The sequence below is a fragment of the Trichomycterus rosablanca genome, chromosome 5 (genome assembly GCF_030014385.1).
Source record: "Trichomycterus rosablanca isolate fTriRos1 chromosome 5, fTriRos1.hap1, whole genome shotgun sequence".
In the NCBI taxonomy this organism is placed as follows: Eukaryota; Metazoa; Chordata; class Actinopteri; order Siluriformes; family Trichomycteridae; genus Trichomycterus; species Trichomycterus rosablanca.
The window spans coordinates 21,039,249-21,064,192 of NC_085992.1; the positions used below are offsets into that span (position 1 = coordinate 21,039,249).

General features: G+C 39.5%; 1 protein-coding gene across 1 annotated transcript in view; it reads right to left on the reverse strand.

Moving 5' to 3' along the window:
* LOC134314748 (signal-induced proliferation-associated 1-like protein 2) overlaps positions 1-8,088 on the reverse strand; it is a 183,989-nt gene extending 175,901 nt beyond the window's left edge. The window contains exon 1 of the mRNA XM_062995441.1: positions 6,637-8,088. Coding sequence (XP_062851511.1) covers positions 6,637-8,017 — 1,381 coding nt within the window. The 5' untranslated portion in view covers positions 8,018-8,088. The remainder of the gene's footprint in view (positions 1-6,636) is intronic.
* Positions 8,089-24,944: the final 16,856 nt, after the last annotated feature.

Sequence of the window (24,944 nt, forward strand, 5' to 3'; positions counted from 1 at the left end):
CCAACACCCTGAAACTGAGCTGCAGCACAGTGGCTAAGATCATCCAGCATTTTAAAAGAGCAGGGTCCACTCAGAACAGACCTCGCGTTGGTCGTCCAAAGAAGCTGAGTGCACGTGCTCAGCGTCACATCCAACTGCTGTCTTTGAAAGATAGGCGCAGGAGTGCTGTCAGCATTGCTGCAGAGATTGAAAAGGTAGGGGGTCAGCCTGTCAGTGCTCAGACCATACGCCGCACACTACATCAAATTGGTCTGCATGGCTGTCACCCCAGAAGGAAGCCTCTTCTGAAGTCTCTACACAAGAAAGCCCGCAAACAGTTTGCTGAAGACATGTCAACAAAGGACATGGATTACTGGAACCATGTCCTATGGTCTGATGAGACCAAGATTAATTTGTTTGGTTCAGATGGTCTCAAGCATGTGTGGCGGCAATCAGGTGAGGAGTACAAAGATAAGTGTGTCATGCCTACAGTCAAGCATGGTGGTGGGAATGCCATGGTCTGGGGCTGCATGAGTGCGGCAGGTGTTGGGGAGTTACATTTCATTGAGGGACACATGAACTCCAATATGTACTGTGAAATACTAAGCAGAGCATGATCCCCTCCCTCCGGAAACTGGGTCGCAGGGCAGTGTTCCAGCATGATAATGACCCCAAACACACCTCTAAGATGACCACTGCTTTATTGAAGAGGCTGAGGGTAAAGGTGATGGACTGGCCAAGCATGTCTCCAGACCTAAACCCAATAGAACATCTTTGGGGCATCCTCAAGCGGAAGGTGGAGGAGCGCAAAGTCTCGAATATCCGCCAGCTCCGTGATGTCGTCATGGAGGAGTGGAAAAGCATTCCAGTGGCAAGCTGTGAAGCTCTGGTAAACTCCATGCCCAGGAGAGTTAAGGCAGTTCTGGGAAATAATGGTGGCCACACAAAATATTGACACTTCAGGAACTTTCACTAAGGGGTGTACTCACTTTTGTTGCCGGTGGTTTAGACATTAATGGCTGTATATTGAGTTATTTTGAGGGAAGAATAAATTTACACTGTTATATAAGCTGCACACAGACTACTTTTCATTGTGTCAAAGTGTCATTTTGTCAGTGTTGTCCCATGAAAAGATATACTTAAATATCTGCAGAAATGTGAGGGGTGTACTCACTTTTGTGATACACTGTATATGTATACAGTGGGGAAAATAAGTATTTGATCCCCTGCTGTTTTTTTAAGTTTACCCCCTTACAAAGACTTGAACAGTCTATAATTTTTATGGAAGGTTTATTTTAACAGAGAGAGACAGAATATCAACAAAAAATCCAGAAAAAAAACATTACATAAAAGTTATAAATTAATTTGTATTTAATTAAGGGAAATAAGTATTTGATCCCATACCAACCAGCAAGAATTCTGACCCCCACAGACCGGTTATGTGCCCATGAGGCACACAAATTAGTCCTGTCCCTGTATAAAAGACTCCTGTCACAGAATCAGTTTCTTCCGTTCAAATCTCTCGACCACCATGGGCAAGACCAAAGAGCTATCAAAGGACGTCAGGGACAAGATTGTAGACCTGCACAAGGCTGGAATGGTCTACAAGACCATCAGCAAGAAGCTTGGTGAGATAGAGACCACTGTTGGTGCGATAATTCGAAAATGGAAGAAATACAAGATCACAATCACCCTCACTCTGGAGCTCCATGCAAGATCTCACCTGGTGGGGTAAGAATGATTCTGAGAAAGGTGAGGTCAGTCCAGAATTACACAGGAGGAGCTTGTCAATGATCTCAAGGGAGCTGGGAGCACAGTCACCAAGAAAACCATTAGTAACACACTTCGCCGTAATGGATTGAGATCCTGCAGTGCCCGCAAAATCCCTTTGCTCAAGAAGGCTCATGTGCAGGCCCGTCTGAAGTTTGCCAATGAACACCTGAATGATTCAGAGAAAGCTTGGGAGAATGTGATATGGTCAGATGAGACCAAAATTTAGCTCTTTGGCATCAACTCCACTCGCCGTGTTTGGAGGCAAAGAAATGCACGGTGGGGATGGTGTTCTTGGGGTCATATCCAGCATTTCTCTGCTCCCAGCTCCCTTGAGATCATTGACAAGCTCCTCCCGTGTAATTCTGGGCTGCCCTCACCTTTCTCAGAATCATTCTTACCCCACGAGGTGAGATCTTGCACGGAGCTCCAGAGTGAGGGTGATTGATTGTGATCTTGTATTTCTTCCATTTTCGAATTATCGCACCAACAGTGGTCTCTATCTCACCAAGCTTCTTGCTGATGGTCTTGTAGCCCATTCCAGCCTTGTGCAGTTCTACAATCTTGTCTCTGACGTCCTTTGATAGCTCTTTGGTCTTGCCCATGGTGGTCGAGAGATTTGAACGGAAGAAACTGATTCTGTGACAGGAGTCTTTTATACAGGGACAGGACTAATTTGTGTGCCTCATGGGCACATATTGTCTGTGGGGGTCAGAATTCTTGCTGGTTGGTAGGGGATCAAATACTTATTTCCCTTAATTAAATACAAATTAATTTATAACTTTTATGTAATGTTTTTTTTCTGGATTTTTTGTTGATATTCTGTCTCTCTCTGTTAAAATAAACCTTCCATAAAAATTATAGACTGTTCAAGTCTTTGTAAGGGGGTAAAATCAGCCGGGGATCAAATACTTATTTCCCCCACTGTATACATATATACAGTGTATCACAAAAGTGAGTACACCCCTCACATTTCTGCAAATATTTTATTATATCTTTTCATGGGACAACACTATAGACATGAAACTTGGATATAACTTAGAGTAGTCAGTGTACAGCTTGTATAGCAGTGTAGATTTACTGTCTTCTGAAAATAACTCAACACACAGCCATTAATGTCTAAATGGCTGGCAACATAAGTGAGTACACCCCACAGTGAACATGTCCAAATTGTGCCCAAAGTGTCAATATTTTGTGTGACCACCATTATTATCCAGCACTGCCTTAACCCTCCTGGGCATGGAATTCACCAGAGCTGCACAGGTTGCTACTGGAATCCTCTTCCACTCCTCCATGATGACATCACGGAGCTGGTGGATGTTAGACACCTTGAACTCCTCCACCTTCCACTTGAGGATGCGCCACAGGTGCTCAATTGGGTTTAGTCCATCACCTTTACCTTCAGCTTCCTCAGCAAGGCAGTTGTCATCTTGGAGGTTGTGTTTGGGGTCGTTATCCTGTTGGAAAACTGCCATGAGGCCCAGTTTTCGAGGGAGGGGATCATGCTCTGTTTCAGAATGTCACAGTACATGTTGGAATTCATGTTTCCCTCAATGAACTGCAGCTCCCTAGTGCCAGCAACACTCATGCAGCCCAAGACCATGATGCTACCACCACCATGCTTGACTGTAGGCAAGATACAGTTGTCTTGGTACTTCTCACCAGGGCGCCGCCACACATGCTGGACACCATCTGAGCCAAACAAGTTTATCTTGGTCTCGTCAGACCACAGGGCATTCCAGTAATCCATGTTCTTGGACTGCTTGTCTTCAGCAAACTGTTTGCGGGCTTTCTTGTGCGTCAGCTTCCTTCTGGGATGACGACCATGCAGACCGAGTTGATGCAGTGTGTGGCGTATGGTCTGAGCACTGACAGGCTGACCTCCAACGTCTTCAACCTCTGCAGCAATGCTGGCAGCACTCATGTGTCTATTTTTTAAAGCCAACCTCTGGATATGACGCCGAACACGTGGACTCAACTTCTTTGGTCGACCCTGGCGAAGCCTGTTCCGAGTGGAACCTGTCCTGGAAAACCGCTGTATGACCTTGGCCACCATGCTGTAGCTCAGTTTCAGGGTGTTAGCAATCTTCTTATAGCCCAGGCCATCTTTGTGGAGAGCAACAATTCTATTTCTCACATCCTCAGAGAGTTCTTTGCCATGAGGTGCCATGTTGAATATCCAGTGGCCAGTATGAGAGAATTGTACCCAAAACACCAAATTTAACAGCCATGCTCCCCATTTACACCTGGGACCTTGACACATGACACCAGGGAGGGACGACGACACATTTGGGCACAATTTGGACATGTTCACTGTGGGGTGTACTCACTTATGTTGCCAGCTATTTAGACATTAATGGCTGTGTGTTGAGTTATTTTCAGAAGACAGTAAATATATATACATACCACCTCCTTGTTTCTACACACACTGTACATGTTATCAGCTCCACTTACCATACAGAAGCATTTTGTAGTTCTACAATTACTAACTGTAGTCCATCTGTTTTTCTGCATGCTTTGTTAGCCCCCTTTCATGCTGTTTTTCAATGGTCAGGACTCTCCCAGGCCCACTACAGAGTAGGTATCATTTAGGTGGTGGGTAATTCTCAGCACTGACACAGTGGTGGGGTGTTAGTGTGTGTTGTGCTGGTATGAGTGTATAACACAAAGCAGCGCTGCTGGAGTTTTTAAACACCTCACTGTCACTGCTGGACTGAGAATAGTCCACTAACCAAAAATATATCCAGCCAACAGCGCCCAATGGGCAGCATCCTGTGACCATGGATGAAGGTCTAGAAGATGACCAACTCAAACAGCAGCAACAGCTGAGCAATCGTCTCTGATTTTACATCTACAAGGTGGACCAACTAGGTGGGAGTGTCTAATAGAGTGGACAGTGAGTGGACACGGTATTTAAAAACTCCAGCAGGGCTGCTTTGTCTGATCCACTCATACCAGCACAACACACACTAACACACCACCACCATGTCATTATCACAGTGCTGAGAATGATCCACCACCTAAATAATACCTACTCTGCCGGGGTCCTCTGGGGGTCCTGACAATTGAAGAACAGGGTAAAAGCAGGCTAAAATGGTATGTAGAGAAACATATGGACTACAGTCAGTAATTGTAGAACTACAAAGTGCTTCTATATGGTAAGTGGAGCTGAAAAAATGGAGGTGGTTTTAATGTGTGTGTGTGTGTGTGTGTGTGTGTGTGAGTGTGTGTAGAGAGAGAGAGAGAGACATCAGTCTAAGGACAAGGTAATGTTATTTATCAGGAGTTAAACATTTTTTTTTTTACCATGGTTGCATTTATGACAGCACGGGTAGCTGGGTTACACATGATTTATCAGTTCAAGCTCATTGTCAAACACCATCACAAACTATTTTGTATCTCCACCTAACTCACACACAGTGGTGTAATGTAACGAAGCAATAAAACTTTCTCACAGTACTTAAGTATTTTTGTAGTATCGGCACTGTAAATTTTCGGCATTTCTTACTTTTACTCCACTACATTTCCAAAAAAAAATGCCCAATGCAAATTCGTCACTCATTACTACAAAGCAAGCAGGTGTGGCGAATTAATGTGTTGGGCACATTAATGCACAAGTGCAAACAAGTACACTAAAAGCAATCGGAGTGATAAATTGTTTGTATTGGTTGAAATGCCTCTTATGCTTACCCAAAGATACGGAAATATCGACATTGATGTAAGTTAAAAATGATTAACAAAGTAAATCCACAGCATCATAGTTTTATATTTCTAATAATTAGCATTAAGATGGTTCAGATATCTAGCTAACATTTTTGGTTACATTCAAACCACAGATATAACGTTCCACTAAATTTTGATGGAATTAATTTAGTGCAAAACTCTTGAACACAACTTTCAAAAACTCACCTGCCAACTAATATTTCTTTAGATAACTTTTGTAATACACCGGCAAAGGAAAGATTCATGGTGTTGAGTAAAAGGCACGTATTTAACCCTTTAATGGTCTCACCAAGAAAATAATGTTTAAAAAAATTTTTCTTTGCATTTCTTGGTTTCTTAGGACTATACCAACAAACAATATTTTGTTTACTAGTTACTAGTAGTATTTTTAATAACCTCTACCAAACGGTTGAGATGTCTTCTAACAGTAAAAGTGCATTATATACATTTTAACATGGCAAAACTGCTTATTTTCTTCTACACTTTTTAAAATCTAGACTGCATGATTCGTAAAGTCTTACACATAAAAACAGCAGTATAGAAAATATAATAAAACAAAATACACCATAGCAAGGAAGCAGGAGGAACTGGACAAAATGTGTTGCCTAAATGCCCTCAGAAATCAATAAACAGAAGTAATATAATAAAATAGAACTGACCAATATTTTAATTATGGGGGACTGATGAACCCTTACAGATTTACTACTAAATAGCAAGTACATTTTCTCCATACTTGGTTATTATGTTACTTTACTTGTTAAAAATAAATGTCTACACATTAAAAACATTTTTGCTGTCACTTGAAAATATGTTTGTTTATAGAAGCTAATGAGGACCAAACCCTTGTTGTTTAGGGTCTTATAAATTATTTAAAAAAAAAGTGAATTGGGGTGGTGGTGGGGGTGGTGGTGGGGGTGGGGGGGCGGTGTATGGGGGTGAGAGCATACACTCACAAAATTCCTCAGCTGAAAAAAAACACAAAGATGGGCTTCTGTCTTGCACAACCATTTTAAAGACACTTTTAAAAAACATACTTTTTAAAATTTGGTGGCAAAACTTACTAAACCAATTTGTGCATTAGGATTAAACATAATTGACAATGTGATTAAATGACAACGATTCACTTATAAACTTGTACAGTATATACAAACACTCAAAGCTTACCTTTTGCATAAAAATATTTATGGTAATAATAAGCTCCCAAGTCAATGTGTTCAATGATGTATCTCTTCACTTTTTCACGATGGACTGGCTGGTTTTCCCGTGGGACCTCAAGCACTGAAACACCAGCTTTGGTGCAGTGAGAGCTTAATGAGGACTCAAAAGAATTTTCTCCCACACTATAACAGTAAGCACCACTGGTCCTGGACAGAGAGAGCCTCCTTTCACCCTCACCACCAATCTCATTCCGAAAATGTGGGCAACTTAGCACTAGCTCATTGCTCTTTCCATCACCCTCATCTAATTCCAGGTTCTGTTTAAGGTTTAAGTCTTCATGGTTGCCAAGGATAGAGTCAAATGTTGGTGCAGGGCCACTATTATTTCCACATAATGTAATACCTCCTGGAACTTTGTACTGTGAGGCAGCTGAAGCACCAGTAGTAGTGTTTTTCCTTTGACAAAAATTGTCTTGATTTGCCACTGCCTCATTAACATTAAAGAGTATACTTTGGACATCATAGTGAGCAAAACACATAGGGACGCTGTGCGGCCGACGGTCATCATGCTCTGTTGATAGCCGGAGACCAACATATTCATTCTTAATAGTCCTCAGCCTTTGAAACAAAGATGTTTCAGATGAGTTTGACTTGAGGTAATAATAGCCCTTCTCTCGCTCGGTACTGTAAATAAAAGAATTGTCCACATAGTCGTAACCCGAAAAGCAAACAATCTCTCCTCGTGCTATCTGAGCAGCTGTTTGCAAGCTAGGTGAAAGAACATTTTTACAATGTAGAAGCTCAGGAAAACCAACTGGATGCATATTTTGATTTGCCAGAGGATCTACTCTGTACTCCTTCAACAGTGTAAAAATTCCACCCTCACTTATAATCTGTTGATCAATAGATGATGCGCTACCATATTCTCGATGCAATGAGGCACCAGTGTTTGGGTTGACAGCATTCTGGTACAAAATGTCCTCAGCATCTATATCACTGATGGTCACATCACTGTTACTACGCTGTCTAATAAGATTAATACCCTTTAAAGGAGGTTGACTTAAAACTTCACTTAATGAATATTTTGAATTTGAGTGATTTTTAAAGGGTTCTTCACCCACTGAAGTAATTTCTGTGCCTTGGTCTGACATTCCATTGTCAAAGGTTGCAGCAACAGGCTCACAATTTGATTTGCTGTGACTCTGCCAGCTCTCCTTTTTGGGGGGCCAGTCTGATATGCTATCACGCATACCAACTTTAGGCATGTCATGTGTGGCATTGGGTTTTCCACCTACATCAATCTTTTCCTGTGTAATGGCAGCTGGTGCTCCTATTTTCACATTAACAAACTTTATTTTTTTGTTGTACAGCTCTTCTGCAGATTGCATGGCTTAAGAAGAGCCCGTAAGCCCTCTAGTGACTAAGAATTATATATCTGTATTTTTTGCCTTGTGCTAACACACTCCTTAAGGGTGGTGGTAAAAGTATGAACACAGCTCCACTTTCAATTACATTATGCTATATCATATTTTATATCATTCAAGTCAAGCTTCAGCATGAATCCATATTTCGTGAAGAATGGCAAGTTCAGTGAGACGTACAACATTTGGGTCTAATATCCAGGTAATGGGCAGTGAGGAAGCTCTTCTTTTTTACAGCACTATTGTGACACAATTGATGGTGGAGCTGAATCTGCAAAAGATAAAGAGATGAATAGACATTAATTAATGGGGTTTCTGTATGCCCCAAAGCTGAGATACAAGCAATACAAGATCAATTTTATATATTTAGCTAAAATTAACTTTTTAATTACCTAATACAACTGCACAATGTAAAACTTTACAGACCCACTATTCAACTTGTGTAAATTCCTAATGAATTTAGAAATTTTACATTTTAAGAGAATGTTATTATCATTGGTCATGTCATGACAACAAACTTTCCCTGAATGTAGACACCAGGTCACTTTACTCCTGTGTGCCTTTTCATCTGCACCAGTGATCAATGACTGTAGATTATCACAATGAACTTAATACTGGTATAATGCAGTCGTGAATTAATAGTGTGTACTGCATAGGAGACATTTAAGAAGGCATTGTTAAAATTATTTCTAAGTGTGGCCCATGTCAAAAGTTAGCAGTAGCGTTGATATGCTTCACAATATACACTATATGGTCAAAACTATTAGAACACCAGATCATGAGCTTGTAGGACATGCCATTTTAAAGACAAATGAAACTAAAGTGACATCTATGCAATCTTTTCAGCTATAACAACAGCCACTCTTCTAAGAAGGCTTCTCACAAGACTTTTAGGTATGTGTGAAATGGCACCCATTTAGCCAAAAGAGCATTTGTATGGCTTGGCACTGATGTTTGTCAAGAAAGCCTAAATTATTGTTCCAGTTAATGTACAGGCCACTGGAGTTTCTTTAAACCAAGTTTTTCTTTAAGAACAATCTTTGAGTACAGGGGCACAGTCATAGAAAAGAACCTTGCTTAAACTTCCACTGAAAAAACATGAATTCAATTACTAAAAGAGGTGTCCCAATACTTTTGTCCATATAGTGTTTAGGGATGGATGAGTGGGTGGATGAACGAACAGACAAGAAGATGGACGGACAAACAAAGTTATTAATCCCAGCAGAAAAGTCATAAATTTCAGCAGCACACAAAAGAAAGTTATTATACAGAAACATAATTTTTTTTAAAAGGTAGAAACAAGAGGTAAATATACCCTGTCAATCTCCAGATTTAAACCCATTAAAACCTCTGGAATGTCTGTCACAAGCCATCAAAGCCCAACAAATATTGCTTTCTCAATAAATTAAAAACATTGTATTGTGTAATGTATATAAACTTATTGTCTTTACATAATTAAAGGTCCAAAAACACTGAGCTGTCATTTTCAGCAAATACATGCTCTAAATCAGGGGTTTTCAACCTGCGACCCCTTCAGTGTGCTGAAAACGTTACTTCACAGAGCCAAATAAAAGCAAAAGTACATCAATGCTAGTTCAGGATACTCTGCTTTGACTGACAGAAAACTCAGGGGGGCTAAGTTTTAGCTCCACAGGCAGAACAAGTCTGACAAGTCTCTGTGGTAATAGCCAGTTTTATTAAGCCTTCCTCTGTAAGAAAAGCGAGTCCCACAAAATGTTTTGTTACTACAAATTGTTACCTGATGTTTATTTGAAACCACAGCATTCATTAAAAACTGTAAAAATGAAGAGATGACTGAGAAGAGAAACTCGGAACGTACACACGCTTTGCTGCTTACGAATCGACTCCTGACTCACCTATAGCGATACTGTGAACAAAGCAGATCTCCCACTATACACCTCTCTTAAAGACACACACACACACGTCCGACAGCAGTCATTGTTTTTGTTACCGAAAACATCTTCAGTTATCTTCAGTTAGCCCTATTTTTAAGTTTTGCTAGCCAACGGTCCTTTCTTCAGACTGAACTGGATAACATTATCATAACATCAGTGCAAGTGTGAATTTTGTTTATTTAAGAGTATGAGAGAACAGAATGAAACAATACTGTACACAGAGCTTGTGTGATAAAGAACAATTACTAAAGAGGATTTGCATTTTTCTAAAGAAATGAGCAATTTTATTTAGGTTATAACCCTCTCTGTGCTGTTTGCATTTCTTTTTCATAAATGCATTTTCTCCCTTTTTCTCCCGATTTTAGCGTGTCCAATTTTTACCCAATTGAGTTATGATTGAGGAGAGCGAGACTGTCACACGTCTCATCCAACACGTGTGCAGTTGCCGACTGCATCTTTTCACCTGCACGAGGAAATAAAATTTTTTATTCCACGAGGTTGGAATAAAAAAACTTTTATTATTACAGTAGTGTGGCTGCATAAATATGCACACCCTTAAACTAACATACTTTTGAAGCACCTTGTAATTTAATGACCGCATTCAGTCTTGTGAAAAATTCGCTCCACCTTGACTTAAGACCCAGCTCCAGCATGAAAAACAGCCCAAACCATAATGCTGCCACTTTACAATCTCTTTTAACAATAGTGTGAAATGATACAGGAAATCTGAAATGATACAGGAAATCTGGACTTCAGATGGTCCAAAAGACAGTGGTCAGAAGAGTCCATGATTCAGCTTGTTTTCAGGAAAACAGGTATCAATTTTTCTATGCCCAAGATTAAAAGGACCATCCACACTGTTATCAGAGAAAGCCAACATCTGTCATGGTATGGGGATGCATCAGTGCCCATGGCATGAGCGACTTGCCTTTGTGTGAAGGTACCATTTACACTGAGGTGTATATTGTTATATATTGAGACACATGCTGACATTAAGACAAGGTCTTTTCTCATGTCCATGGTTATTTCAGCAAAACCTCAAGGCTCAGGCTTTATTCTGTAAGCACTACACCCATAGACACAGACTGCATGTGCTTGACTGGCCTGCCTGTAGTCCAGATCTGTCTTCTATTGAAAATGTATGGAGTATCATAAAGAGGAGAATTGGACAATGGTGGCCATGAACTGTTGAGCAGCTGAAGTTTCAGACATATATAGACAAAAATTTAGTTCTCAAACCATAAAAAGTCAAAACGGTGATGGAACACAGTATGTACCTGAGATATTTCATGTTTTGTCTGCTCAACTTCATTTATTAATAAACATCCATTCCTGCATTTCAGGCATGCAACTTATTCCAAAAAATTGGGACAGTAAAACATTTACCACTTTGTAATGTTGCCATTTCTTTACACCACACTTAAAATATGTTTTGTCACCAAGGAGAGCAAGTGATTTAGGTTTTATTTTGTCCCATTCTTCCTGCAAACACGTCTTAAGATGTGCAAAAATGCGTCGTTGTCGCATTTTTCGTTTCAAAATTCTCTGTTGGGGACAGGTCAGGACTGCAGGCAGGCCCGTCCAGTACCCGTACATTCTTATTTTGCAGCCATGCCTTTGTAATGTGTGCAGCATGTGGTTTTGCGTTGTCTTGTTGAAAAATGCATGAATGTCCCTGGAAAAGACTACGTCTTGAAGTCAGCATATGTTGCTCTAAGATCTCAATGTACTTTTCTGCATTAATGCTGCCATCACAGAGGTGTAAATGACCTTTGCCAGGGGCACTGACACAGCCCCATACCATGACAGACCTTGGCTTTTGGACTTGTTGCTGATAACAGTCTGGATGGTCCTTTACGTCTTTGGTCCGGAGCACACGGTGTCGATTTTTTTCCAAAAAAGACCTGGAATGCTGATTCATCTGACCACAATACATGTTTCCACTGTGTGATGGTTCATCCTAGATGTGTCCGAGCCCAGAGAAGTCGACGCCACTTCTGGACATGGCTTCTTTTTTGCACAGTAAAGGTGTAAGTGGCATTTGTGCATGTAACTCTGTATTGTGGTGCTTGACAAAGGTTTGCCAAAGTAATCCCTTTTCCATGTGGTTATATCAGCTATTGTTAAGTGGTGGTTCTTGATGCAGTCAAGAGGGATTGAAAATCACAGGCGTTCAGCTTAAGCTGGCACCCTTGGCCTTTACGCACTGAAATTCCTCCAGATTCTTTGAATCTTTTAATGATTTTATGCACTGTAGAGGGAGAAATATGCAAATCCCTTCCAATCTTTCTTTAAGGTACTTGTTTTTAAACATTTCAATAATTTTCTCACACATTTGTTGACAAACTGGAGATCCTCAGATCATCTTTGCTCATCAAAAACATTTCCTAAATGCTGCTTTTGTACCAAACCATGATTACAATCACCTGTTGATATCACCTGTTTGGAATCACATCATTATTTAGTTTTTTCACCTCGTTACTAGCTCTAAATTGCCCCTGTCCCAACTTTTTTTGGAATGTGTTGCAGACCTGAAATGCAGGAATGGAGGTTTATATTTATCTGTATTTCCATACTGTCCCAACTTTTTCGGTTTGGGGTTGTGTGTGTGTGTATGTGTATATATATATATACATACGTATATATTTACACACGTATATACATATATTTATATAAGTTGGGACAGTATGGAAATGCAAATTTATAAATAAATAGAGCGGCCCTGGAGCAGAAAGGGTAAAGGGCCTTGCTCAAGGGCCCAACAGTGAATGCATGGCAGTATAATAAAATGCTTTAGTTGCATATCCCAGCTTCTTTGGAAGTGCACAGTGACAGCCATTGTATGATACTCCTGGAGCAGAGACAGTTGAGGGCCCAACAGTGGTTGTATTTTACATTAAAAAGCCAGAGGGCTGCTAAGTCAGGCCTATGTTATAGACTAAAAGGTTATATTAATTGTATGGTTTTAAAGTGGCTTATATCTGGTAACCCAAACTAGACAATAATTTGCAAGATGAAGATACAATTAAATGTATAAGTGTAAAGTTCAAAGGCTGTTTTTTGAATACTGTTATTTAATGCATGTTTTCTAAAGTGTATTTACATTTTTGCATTACTGAATTATAATCATCTATTAATTAATAAAGTATTTTGTAGTTTGAATTTTTGCAACAAATGTAAATCTCAATGGCATTACACACATGCTTACAAAGGTTGATGATGTTAAGGTGAGTAACAAACAGTGCATCGCAGTTTGTTGCCTATGGGGCTGCATAGCCGCAGACCACTCAAGGTGCCCATGCTGACCCCTGTCCACCGTCGAAAGCACCAACAATGGGCACGTGAGAATCGGGAACTGGACCACGAAGCAATGGAAGAGGGTGGCCTGGACTGATGAATCCCGTTTTCTTTTACATCACAAGGATGGCCAGGTGCGTGTGCAACGCTTACCTGGGGAATCACATGGCACAAGGTAATGCTTTGGGCAATGTTCTGCTGGGAAACCTTGGGTCCTGCCATCCATGTGGATGTTACTTTGACACTTACCACCTACCTAAGCACTGTTGCAGATGTTGGGTATTTGATTATCACTATCATTGTTATTCTTGATCATAATCTGTATGTGTATACTTTTGATCATAAAGTATGACAATCAAATTGATAAAGGCTCTTTGAGGGAAGCAGGACATAGTATGTGTGTGTTAAAAAGGAACTGAACTTTAAGCAACCTAATCTTCTGAGAAATGAGCTGGAAAATAAGGAAGTACATCCAGGTGTTTCCTGCTCTGGCTATGCAGAGTGTGTGAGAGACAGTTGAACAGGAAATCACTAGCCTTACATTTCTGCTGCCCGATCCTCTGAGCTTAGAGAAACTGAATGTATAGGTGAAGAGGGTTTTGAAATGGTTTTGCATGCAAGTGTTGTGTTCCAGATAGCAGTTGACAGTTGAGGAACACCAAGATGGAGTAACCACAGCACAGATGTTTCCCTGTTCCTCTTTATGAACTGTGAAGCCAACGGCATCAAGATATGACTTTGAGTGGTCAAGAAGAAGACACCACTCACTTCCTCTTTTTCTTAATAAAAAGGCTACACATGCCATAGATAGGCACACTTCCGCATGCAGCTGTCTGTGTGCTTGTGTGTCCTGAGCTCAGTAATTACTTTTACCAATTTGTGTTTGAATTCTTAATAAATCGTCATTCTTAACTAATTAGTATTCGTCCTTCTTTCCTGGATAAAAGAACAAAAAATCAGCAATTTTGGTGACCCCGACGTGATCTGGGAAGAAAGGAGCCAAGAAGGGTTCTTGGACCGTGGAGAGGAGACGAATTCTCACAGTCACAGACCGGTCAATTAAAAAGGTAAGCAGAAAACCTATTAAAATTGAATTTCTGCATAGGATTAGATAGGACATGTTAGTTGTGACTGTGTGAATTCCTCTTATCCAGTAAGTGTCTTTAAATTATTGCGTATCATTTTAACTAGAAAATTGTCCTATAGAAATTGGTAAAAGTATTATAAGAGAATTGAGGATTGACTCTTCCCAAGTGGCACTAGAGGATTGACTCGTGCCTTAATATTTCGTGTTGTTTGTATGTAAGGGAATCGAGGATTGACTCTTCCCAAGTGCCGGTAGAGGATTGACTCCTGGTTTGTCATTTGTATGTATTTGTTATTTATATGTAAAGGAATCGAGGATTGACTCTTCCCAAGTGGTGGTACAGGATTGATTTCTGGCTTGTTATTTGTATGTCTTTGGTATTTGTATATAAGGCAGTAAAAAATTGATTCGTATTAGTGGCAGTGGAGCATTGATTTATGCCGTAAAAAAATAAATAAATAAAAATCTTATTATTTGTAATTTGAAATCCGATCTTGTGGATTATGTTGGGACTAAATGAAAGATTGTCATTGATATCTGTGAGTTTGTCATGTAGGAATATATTTAAGTTTTGTTTTTATCTGTCTGGTTTAGTTTATTTAATCAATTAGAATGTGAATTACTGTAATTACTATTATTACATTGATGTTTTTGTTAGTGGGAATTTCTTATGAATGTATTTAGAATATATATATGTTGTCTGGTATTTCTGTGTCTAATGATACAGAAGGGTTAATAAAACTGGCCAGAAAATTAGGAATATAAGGTTGGTATAGTATTGTAAAGGTAATAGAAGGATCTTTTTGTTCTGACCATTCGAATTTCAATGATTGTCTGACATATCTGTTGTGGAACTTTGTCCGTTTGGACAACAAATTAAGGTCTGACAAAGAGGAACTTGGGTTCCTTGTATGGACGGCGTGGTAGTAAATTGTATGTGTATTGTTTTATCTGAATGTACGTCCAAATTAAAAAACATGTCTGAGTGTACTGAAAAGGAAGTAGGTACTGCTGGAAAACTGAAAGTGCGTATTTTTAGTAGAATTGAAACTACCAGTATTGTTAAAGTTAAAAAGTTTAAAATTAAAAAAGGCTAAAAAATTACTCCTAGAGTGGCAGGACAAAAGTTTGTGTCCAGCAGACTCGGATCCGGCCTATTTAAAAGAAGACAGAAAGTGTATAATTCCTGTGGTAAAGGGGATTGTAACCCCTTAGTTTTAACTCTGACCTGCCAGAGGGTAGGTGAAAACAGATATCTAATATTAGGAATATATCAGTTAGGCTCAGACAATTTGGGTGTGGTTGTACAGATTGAATGTAGTACCCAAGCCCACTCCTAAGCCTGTTATTATTAAGTCAAATGTGACCAGTATCACACTAACTATTATAGTAATCTCTGAGTTAATTAAAACAATAGATATTACTAGCCTGAAGGACACTTTTTCAGTAAAAGCAGGTTTTGAGGATGAGAACCAGTGGCTTAATTGGATGTTGTATACTGCTAGGGCCACTAACAGATCTAGCTGTTACGCTTGCTCTTCTGTTGGGCCTGATCTGGGCACTGATCCGTTCCAATTAAATTGATGAAATGATTTAGTTGGCCTGAAATGTGTTGTTTCCCTATTCAGTGTCTCCCCAGGTGATGGAGGCACTGCCACCGTGCATTACCTGTTCCCTAGGGTGAGGTAATGGGTCACACCCCTGGCATGCGTGCCTTACAAAGGTAACTACATCTGTTTTGCCAGAACCTCAGGAACCATTGACGTGGGTCAACTGACATGGTGTGGAGACACTGTGGACGTAGACAAAAACACCGACAGGTTTAATTCTGAGTGGTTCAGCAATCAGATGGTAGGAAGGACAGATGTCTTGTGAGTGTGTGCTCCTAAGATCATGAGAACCAAGCGCCCGGGGTGTGCAGTCGTATGTGCTTCCTATCGGTGGGGAGTCGGGAAGGGGAAACTCCAGTCACACAGCCACACTAAATGTGCCGTCTCAGGCGTTTTTGGCTTATTTGATCTTCATGTTAATAAAGATACTATAGAAGTGCCCAGGGGGGTCCCAGATGAGTGCTCCTGACGGAACAATTACCAAGGTTTTAGAGGGATTAATATCACTAAGCTATGAATTGGCTGAAAACAGTGCAATTGAGTGTTTTGCTGTGCCCTGGTATGTGGTTGTTGCTGTTGTGTGGCTTGCAAAATGACTTTGCTCACCGGGTTTATTGAGATTACCTTGACCAAGGGGGGTGATCCAAAGTTATAGTACTACCAAGGGCAGAAGACCCCTTTGTTTGGGTCTCATTGACATCTGGAACTGGAGGTTGAATCGGAAGTGGTTTAAAGTGAGGTTGTCTTTTATGTATTTTATGTCTGTTATGTCTTTTATGTTTAATTGAAAAACTAAGACAAGAGAAAGCATATAAATTACTAACACATGAACTGTGTTTAGTGTACTTTTGATTTAGCTCCCACAGATGGTGAAAAAGCGGTATGAGCCAAGTAGTGAGCTCGGGTTGCGAGGACCTGACTACTCCACAGTTGGCTAATGCTCTTCCTTCTCCCGTTCTATCTTATGTTTCATTCTTATAATTATCAACATATGCTATTTTAGCTTAGGTTGTTTTTATTCGGGCTTTTGTTTCATAGTCACTAGGTGCTTCTCAGCCCGGTCTCCGTATAACGGGGAGCTGACAGCATTTTTTATTTAGCTTAATCTTTTGATTTTTATACTGTATTAGGAAATGAGTGATTCTGTTTATTTGTTTGATTTGTAATTGTCCTAAAGGACAATTAAGGGGGGATGGTTGGGTATTTCATTATCACTATCATTGTTATTCTTGATCATAATCTGTATGTGTATACTTTTGATCATAAAGTATGACAATCAAATTGATAAAGGCTCTTTGAGGGAAGCAGGACATAGTATGTGTGTGTTAAAAAGGAACTGAACTTTAAGCAACCTAATCTTCTGAGAAATGAGCTGGAAAATAAGGAAGTACATCCAGGTGTTTCCTGCTCTGGCTATGCAGAGTGTGTGAGAGACAGTTGAACAGGAAATCACTAGCCTTACATTTCTGCTGCCCGATCCTCTGAGCTTAGAGAAACTGAATGTATAGGTGAAGAGGGTTTTGAAATGGTTTTGCATGCAAGTGTTGTGTTCCAGATAGCAGTTGACAGTTGAGGAACACCAAGATGCAGTAACCACAGCACAGATGTTTCCCTGTTCCTCTTTATGAACTGTGAAGCCAACGGCATCAAGATATGACTTTGAGTGGTCAAGAAGAAGACACCACTCACTTCCTCTTTTTCTTAATAAAAAGGCTACACATGCCATAGATAGGCACACTTCCGCATGCAGCTGTCTGTGTGCTTGTGTGTCCTGAGCTCAGTAATTACTTTTACCAATTTGTGTTTGAATTCTTAATAAATCGTCATTCTTAACTAATTAGTATTCGTCCTTCTTTCCTGGATAAAAGAACAAAAAATCAGCACAGACCATGTACACCCTTTCATGGAAACGGTATTCCCTGATGGCTGTGGTCTCTTTCAGCAGGATAATGTGCCCTGCCACGAAGAAAAAATGGTTCAGGAATGGTTTGAGGAGCACAACAATGAGTTTGAGGTGTTGACTTGGCCTCCAAATTCGTCAGATCTCAATCCAATCGAGCTTCTGTGGGATGTGCTGGACAAACAAGTCTGATCCATGGAGGCCCCACCTTGTAACTTACAGGGGTTAAAGGATCTGCTGCTAACATCTTAGTGCCAGCTACCACAGCAAGGTGTTTTGGCAGCAAATGGGGGACCAACACAATATTAGGAAGGTGGTCATAACGCCTAATCGGTGTATAATCATCATGCTAATTTACACTACATAATACATAAAATCATAAAGTGTGTTCAATAAACCACAGCAAAAATTGTTTAGCATTTTGTATCTTGGCTTTGTATTTTACTTAAATATAGATTTAAAGAATTTGCTAATTATTGCTGTTTTTATTTACATTTGTCCTTTTATTCCAACGTTTACTATCAATAATTATAAAATCATAAAATGGTTACAAATTAAAAATGCATTTTACTATCTGTTAGACAAGTACAGTAGACCCATGACTTATGAATTTAATTGGTTCCGAAGGGCTGTTCTTAAGTCAAAATGTTCGTTAGTCAAACCTAATTTTCCCATAAGAAATAATGTAAACAGAATTAATTAGGGGTGGGTTTATAAAATCGATTTTTCGATTCGAATCGATCTTTATTTGAACGATCCGATATCGATTCATATAAACGCAAGATCAATCTTTTAAATACACCCCTTTTTACGGTGCACACGGAAATCTGTTACCCCCTTTAATTTCGCGTGACCAGCCAGTGTTTTTTCATGCAACGAGATCTGACCTGCACATCAGTTTAGCATGGCAGAAGCTCAAGTTATGACCACTACACAACTTTTTGCACTGATTTTCGCTCGGCGACGGGTCGGTGCTAGATTCGGGAGGAACTCGGCTCTCAATCAATGTGAGAAACAGCGAGGGGAAACACAGGGGAGAGGTTTTAAACAGGTGGTGGAGCGCAATATAGTTTCTATCAGAATACATCAGCACACGCGAGTTTTACAGTATTTCTGACCTGATCGTTCTCTACAAAACAAAATATTTATTAACCTCCAACTCACTATAGAACAAGCCATGCTGCTCGTGTTGCCAAATCCACTCAGATTCATTTATTTCATCAGCGCACAAACTTTGATCTCTCGCTACTTGTTGATGTGCATGTTTGGACGTGGTATCATTAAACCTTTTATCACTTCTCACGTGTGTTTTCGTGACAAAACGTAGTTTTGGAGACCAGAGAAGCTCGCCTGTGATTCCCCCTGGTGATAGATGGTGTAGTGTAAAACCCCCCATCGCCGATCAGTCGTGTAGTGTGAACATTACAGCGACCAGGTGTTAATCAGAGTGTCGTGTAGTGTAAACTTGGCATAAGCTGTTCAACAGCCAGTAGGGGTGTAACGATACATCGTTTCATGATGCGATGCAAAAATGTAGCGGTGTGCATCATGGACATCTGCGCGATTGTACGAGTGCACGTGCGTTCTGTAATTTATTAGTGATGGGTCGGTCGCGAACAAACCGGCTCTAAGAGTCGGCTCTTTAAAATGAACTGCAGTATCCGGAGCCGATTCGTTTTTTTCCGGGTTTTTTTTTTCGTTAAAGCCGCACGTGATTGGTCAAGATGCGTGGTGACGTTTGTGTGTTTACACTGAGCAGGAGGGGCGGGGTTACATACACACATACACACACACACACGGACAGCGTGCACATGAACAGGAGGGAGTGAGAGAGAGAGAAAGAGAGAGAGAGAGCACTTGATGAAGTTTTACATTGCGCTTTACGTAACCAGACATTACACGCTGGAAAGGTGAGGAAAATGAGTGACAGGAAACAGTAATGTTTGGACACGAGGAACCACTTTAACAGAGAAGTTCAGACCCACATCTTATACATGTCACTGTGTATTGTAGCAACATCTGCCCCCTCAGAGAGAATCTTTTCCAAACAGGGCAGATCATAACAGAAAGGAGAAACAGGATCAACCCCTCAAAGATGAGCTCGGTTTTTCTGAATGCCAATCTTCACTAAATACTTACAAATACTGGATGCTGCTTTTTCTTTTGCACATTTTCATTTATATTTTGTTGAGTAATGCTTTGTTGATGTGTTCTTTCACTCTAGATGCAAATTTACAAGTAATATACACAATCAGACCTTTTGGTCTAATTGAGATGGATCTTTGTTTTTGTATTTTATAATTTATTGTTGTAGCACTCTGTTCCATGTTGAGTATATAAATAAAGCCATTTAAATAATAAACATTTGATACAATGTTTTTTTTTTACATTAGTAATTCATTTTACATGTAATTTGTTAATACATTAGTTCAAGCAACAAAGAAAATTTGTTTAAAGACTCAGCTAAGCTCAATGAGCTTGTTTCATTACTTTGATTTTAAATTTAAGATGGCAATAAGTAACTTACATTTGGTAAACCTGTTAGGTTACAGTAAAGTACTCTGTTCTTGGTAATTACCTTTAATTGCAAGGGAAATTGTTCAAGAATGTTCAAGAAAATGTGCATTGTTTTGCACTGTTTACACTTAAAAAAACAAATCGTGAGAAAATCGAATCGTGAGCTCAGTATCGTGAATCGAATCGAATCGTGAGCAGAGTGTATCGTTACACCCCTAAAAGCCAGGTGTATGTTTACATTACATTTACAATGTTGTAGCGTGTCAGACATAAAAAATAATAATAAAAAATGAATGTTACTGTTTTCTGTTTTGGATTAATTATTTAGGTAAACAAAATACACAAATATTTTTAATAATGAGTGTTCTTTATACAATTATCACATTTGTTCTCTGAACATCTTTACAAAACCTGTTAATGTAACTCAAATATGCCTAACTGAGTTGAATCGAAATCGAATCGAATCGGGACCTTGTGAATCGAATCGATCCAGGAAATTAGTGGCGATACCCAGCCCTAGAATTAATCCGTGCCAGACCCCCCAAAACACCCCCTTACCTAACCTTTCTAAAGTCTTAAATAGTCTTTTTTTGTTATAAATACAAGTATATTGTCGCTTAAATCTTAAATTATAGAATAGACATTCCTGTAATAAACAATAATAAACAACAATACACAGTAGTGCTGTACTGTACACACATCACATTTCAGTACAGTACGTGTGCTGTACCATACACCATAATACATTTCCTTTTTCTATAAAATGTATCTACCAGAAACAAAAATAACGCTCATATTTCTCTATTATTTCCTTCTTTATTTCAATAGTGTTGTATTTTGTAGGTGTAATCGCACGAAAGAAAGAATACTTTACTGAGCCGAATTCCTTCTTCTCTCTCACTCACTGTCCCCTCTGTCTGATACACAGTGACAGCTACTGGCAGGAGTAATTATACAACAACAAATGTAATAGATTCATTTTCTCAACACTATGCTTCCTCTGCACATTCTTTGGGGACATTTTAATAAAGAATTTTACAAAATATAAAGAAAACAGAGAAAAAACATCGTCCGCTCTCCGCTCACTGTATATATAGAGAGATAAACAGTCAAAGTCAACTTGTTCGTGACGTCAAGTGTTTTGCGAATTTCGGTTCATAATCCGAAATTTGTTCGTACGTTAAGTTGAAAAAGCTCGTTCCTAACCAAAATGTTCGTATGGTAAACCGTGGAGTTTAGGGTTAATGCAAAAAAACATCTTCCACCCACTAAACCAATGAACCTTAGAATCCATTATTGGTTAAGCCTAGAGATGGACCGATCGGGGTTTTTGGCACCGATTCCGATCTCCTTTCAGGGACATCGGCCGATAGCCGATTCCGATCGGGGGGGGGGGGTAAATAGCAGTAAATAAACTTAAAAAGAGCCTCACAGTAAAGATAAACCGGAGCAGCGCGCGCACGCACCTTTAGAAGATACGCTTTGTTCACAGTATCGCTATAAGTGATTCATTGATTCATGAGTTGATTCGTTTTTATGTGAAGCGTAAGTTTCTCTTCTCAGTTATCTCTCCGTGTTTACTGTTATTAATTAAATGTCGTGGTTTTAAATAAACACCAGCTACTACAGAACATTTTGTGTGACTCTCTTACATTAAAAAGCTTAATTAAAAAGCTTAATTAAACTGCTATTACCACAGATCTGTAACCGAGTCAGACTCGTTCCGTCTAAGGAGCTAAAAGTTTTCTAAAAGTTCAGCAGATGATCCTGAACTAACGAATTTGGTAATGAATAAACTTTTGCCTCGGATTGGCTCTGTAACGTTTTCTGTTCTCATCTACATCACAAGTAAGAACCGCTTACGATTTACCAAAGTGAACCAGGAGTTTATATAACGTGCTGATAGAATCGACTCAGATGTGACCGGGTTGAATTATCTTTTTAAAGTAAATATTACAATCAGCAAAATTACATCGTAAGAGCTTTCACGATGGTTTCTGTACGATTGTTGATGAATGGTGATGTGATGGTTGGTGCTTCGTAGCTCAAAGTCTGGATCAATCCACTGAGCTGTTAACTTAACATGGTCTTTATATATCACACGATCGGATCGGCTACTTTTAGGAAATATCGCCGATCGCCGATAGCATATTTTGATTAAAAATCGGCCGATACCGATTCGTAGCCGATCGATCGTCCCATCTCTAGTTAAGCCATGTAATAAAGTGATAGTGTCATGAATCCAGCCTCTCTGTGCTTCCAGAACTCATGTGTTAAGTGAATGTGTAACGCCTCAAGTCTCCAGGAGCACATGGTTTAATTGTTTATGATTTTAATGTGACGCCTCTTCATGGAGTAAGAATGAGAGGGAGAGGGTTAAAAAGGTTAGGGTAGAAGTTGCAAGGAGTTAAGATGATGAAAGTGGACAAGTTTAAATACCTGGGGTTGAGTGTACAAAGTACACTGTACACACAGAGAGAAGACTTACAAGGTAATACTGAAACCCGCTTTGTTAAATGGCTTGGAAGCTGGATGGACATAATTAGGAACAAGTTTATTAGACGAACAGCGTAGGTAGGATACTTTGGAGACAAAGTTAAGGAGAAAAGGTTGAAATGGTTTGGACATTTTTTTTGTGGGGGGGGGGGGGGGGGGGGGGGTTAATGCCATGGTTACACTGAGATTATATTAATGGCAGCATACATTATTGTTGAGTACATTCTGAGATGTCCTTAACTTAAAATTTTAGATATGTGTTTTCAACCTGTGCATCCTTTCATCCTGTGTTTGTAACCTGAACACTTTTTTTGGGCTTTTTTTGTTTAAATGTTACTTTCATGGACTCTGATATTTTAAGTATTTGTCATTTGTGTTTGTATCTGGGACACTTAAGATGTTTGATAAACAGGGGTGTGGCATGTCTCACTTTGGGAAGGGGGTTTACCTTTCATTAGGTGCGGATGTGTTAGTCTTGTATGGCCGATGCAGCATCTGGATAGAAGTACTTGATCGACTTGCTTTTTTGGTCGTCTCCTAATTTGGGTGTGTATTGTGGGGCATATTTTATGTAGTTTGTTTTTGGTCTGATTATCCTATTGTGTTCGCCATAAGTTCTTTATCAGGGGGGTTATCAGGGGGTTTGTATCCAGTTATATCCAGTTATCATTCTATTAATCGTGAGTTTGGGGCTTTTCTTGCCAAATTATCTATTTTCTAATTTCTGGAGATACTGCAGTGTCACACAACCCAGGATAATCTTATGTGGTGAGAGTTGTGGTAAAGAGAATACTACTCTGTGGGTGGGGCTTTGTGGGTTGTGTGAGTTTGATGATATACTGCATGATCTCAGAGCCCTCAGATGACAGTCAAGCAAGAACAGTCATTCACAATAGCTAATATAACCACATATTCAAGGGATTACTGTGGTAAACCTTTTTCAAGCGCTACAAAACTGAGATCAAAAATGCCACTTAAAAAGTTAAGTGGCATTTGTGATCTCAGTTTTGTAGTGCTTAACAAAGGTTTACCACAGTAATCCCTTGAATATGTGGTTATATTGTGCAAAAAAGAAGCCTTATGTTAACCATGTTCAGAATTTGGGTTTTCTGGGCTCTGAAGAAATGGACAGTAACACAGTGGAAACATGTGTTGTGATCAGATGAATCAGTATTCCTAATTTTTTTTTTGTTTTTTTTTTTGGAAGAAAAGGACACCATGTGCTCGTGACAGAAAATTATAAAGGCCATCCAGACTGTTATTTGCAACAAGTCCGAAAGATAAGAAAAGATGCCTTTATTGTCATTACACAGTGCACAACAGAATTGAGCAGCAAGTCAACGGTGCTTACACATACAATAAGTAAACATAGGAACAAGTACATACACTACACAATACACAATACACACATGTACAGTATGTGTTCCTAAAAAATCTTAAATATAAAGAATAAAGACTAAAACTATAATTATTTTAAAAAAAAGACAATAGACAATGGTTTAAAAACAGCAGTGAGGTCTTGACGGTAATCATACTGGGTTGGCAAATGTAGTTTACACTTCTGTGATGGTAACATTAATGCAGTAAAGAACATTACTATTTTTGAGCAACATATGTTGTAGGCCACAACATATTCTTTCCCATTGATGTCTTGTGCTAACACCTCCCCCATAGATTCCTTAGAAGCATCTGTGTAAATTTTAAAAGAGGAGCAGAAATGAGCACCCCTTTAAGGTAGTCAAATGCAGCAGCACACTCCTCAGTTCATTCAAATTGCACCTTTTTCCCTGCCAGATGGCAATGGCGCTGCATGCTTGGCAAAGTTCTTTAAAAAACATCGGTAATATGAGCACAATCATACAAAGGCCATGACTTCAGAAAGGCAGCAAGGAGTGGGCCAGGAATTTACCTTCTCTGTGTTCTTAAAGTCAGGTTAAAGACCATGACTATAGGCTACATGGCCTAAGAATGCCACATAATCTTGTCGCAAGGTAACATTTCCTAGAATGTATTTCCTCGAATGTATGGCTATAAATCAATGCCATCCATGTATACCATACATATGTGCCAT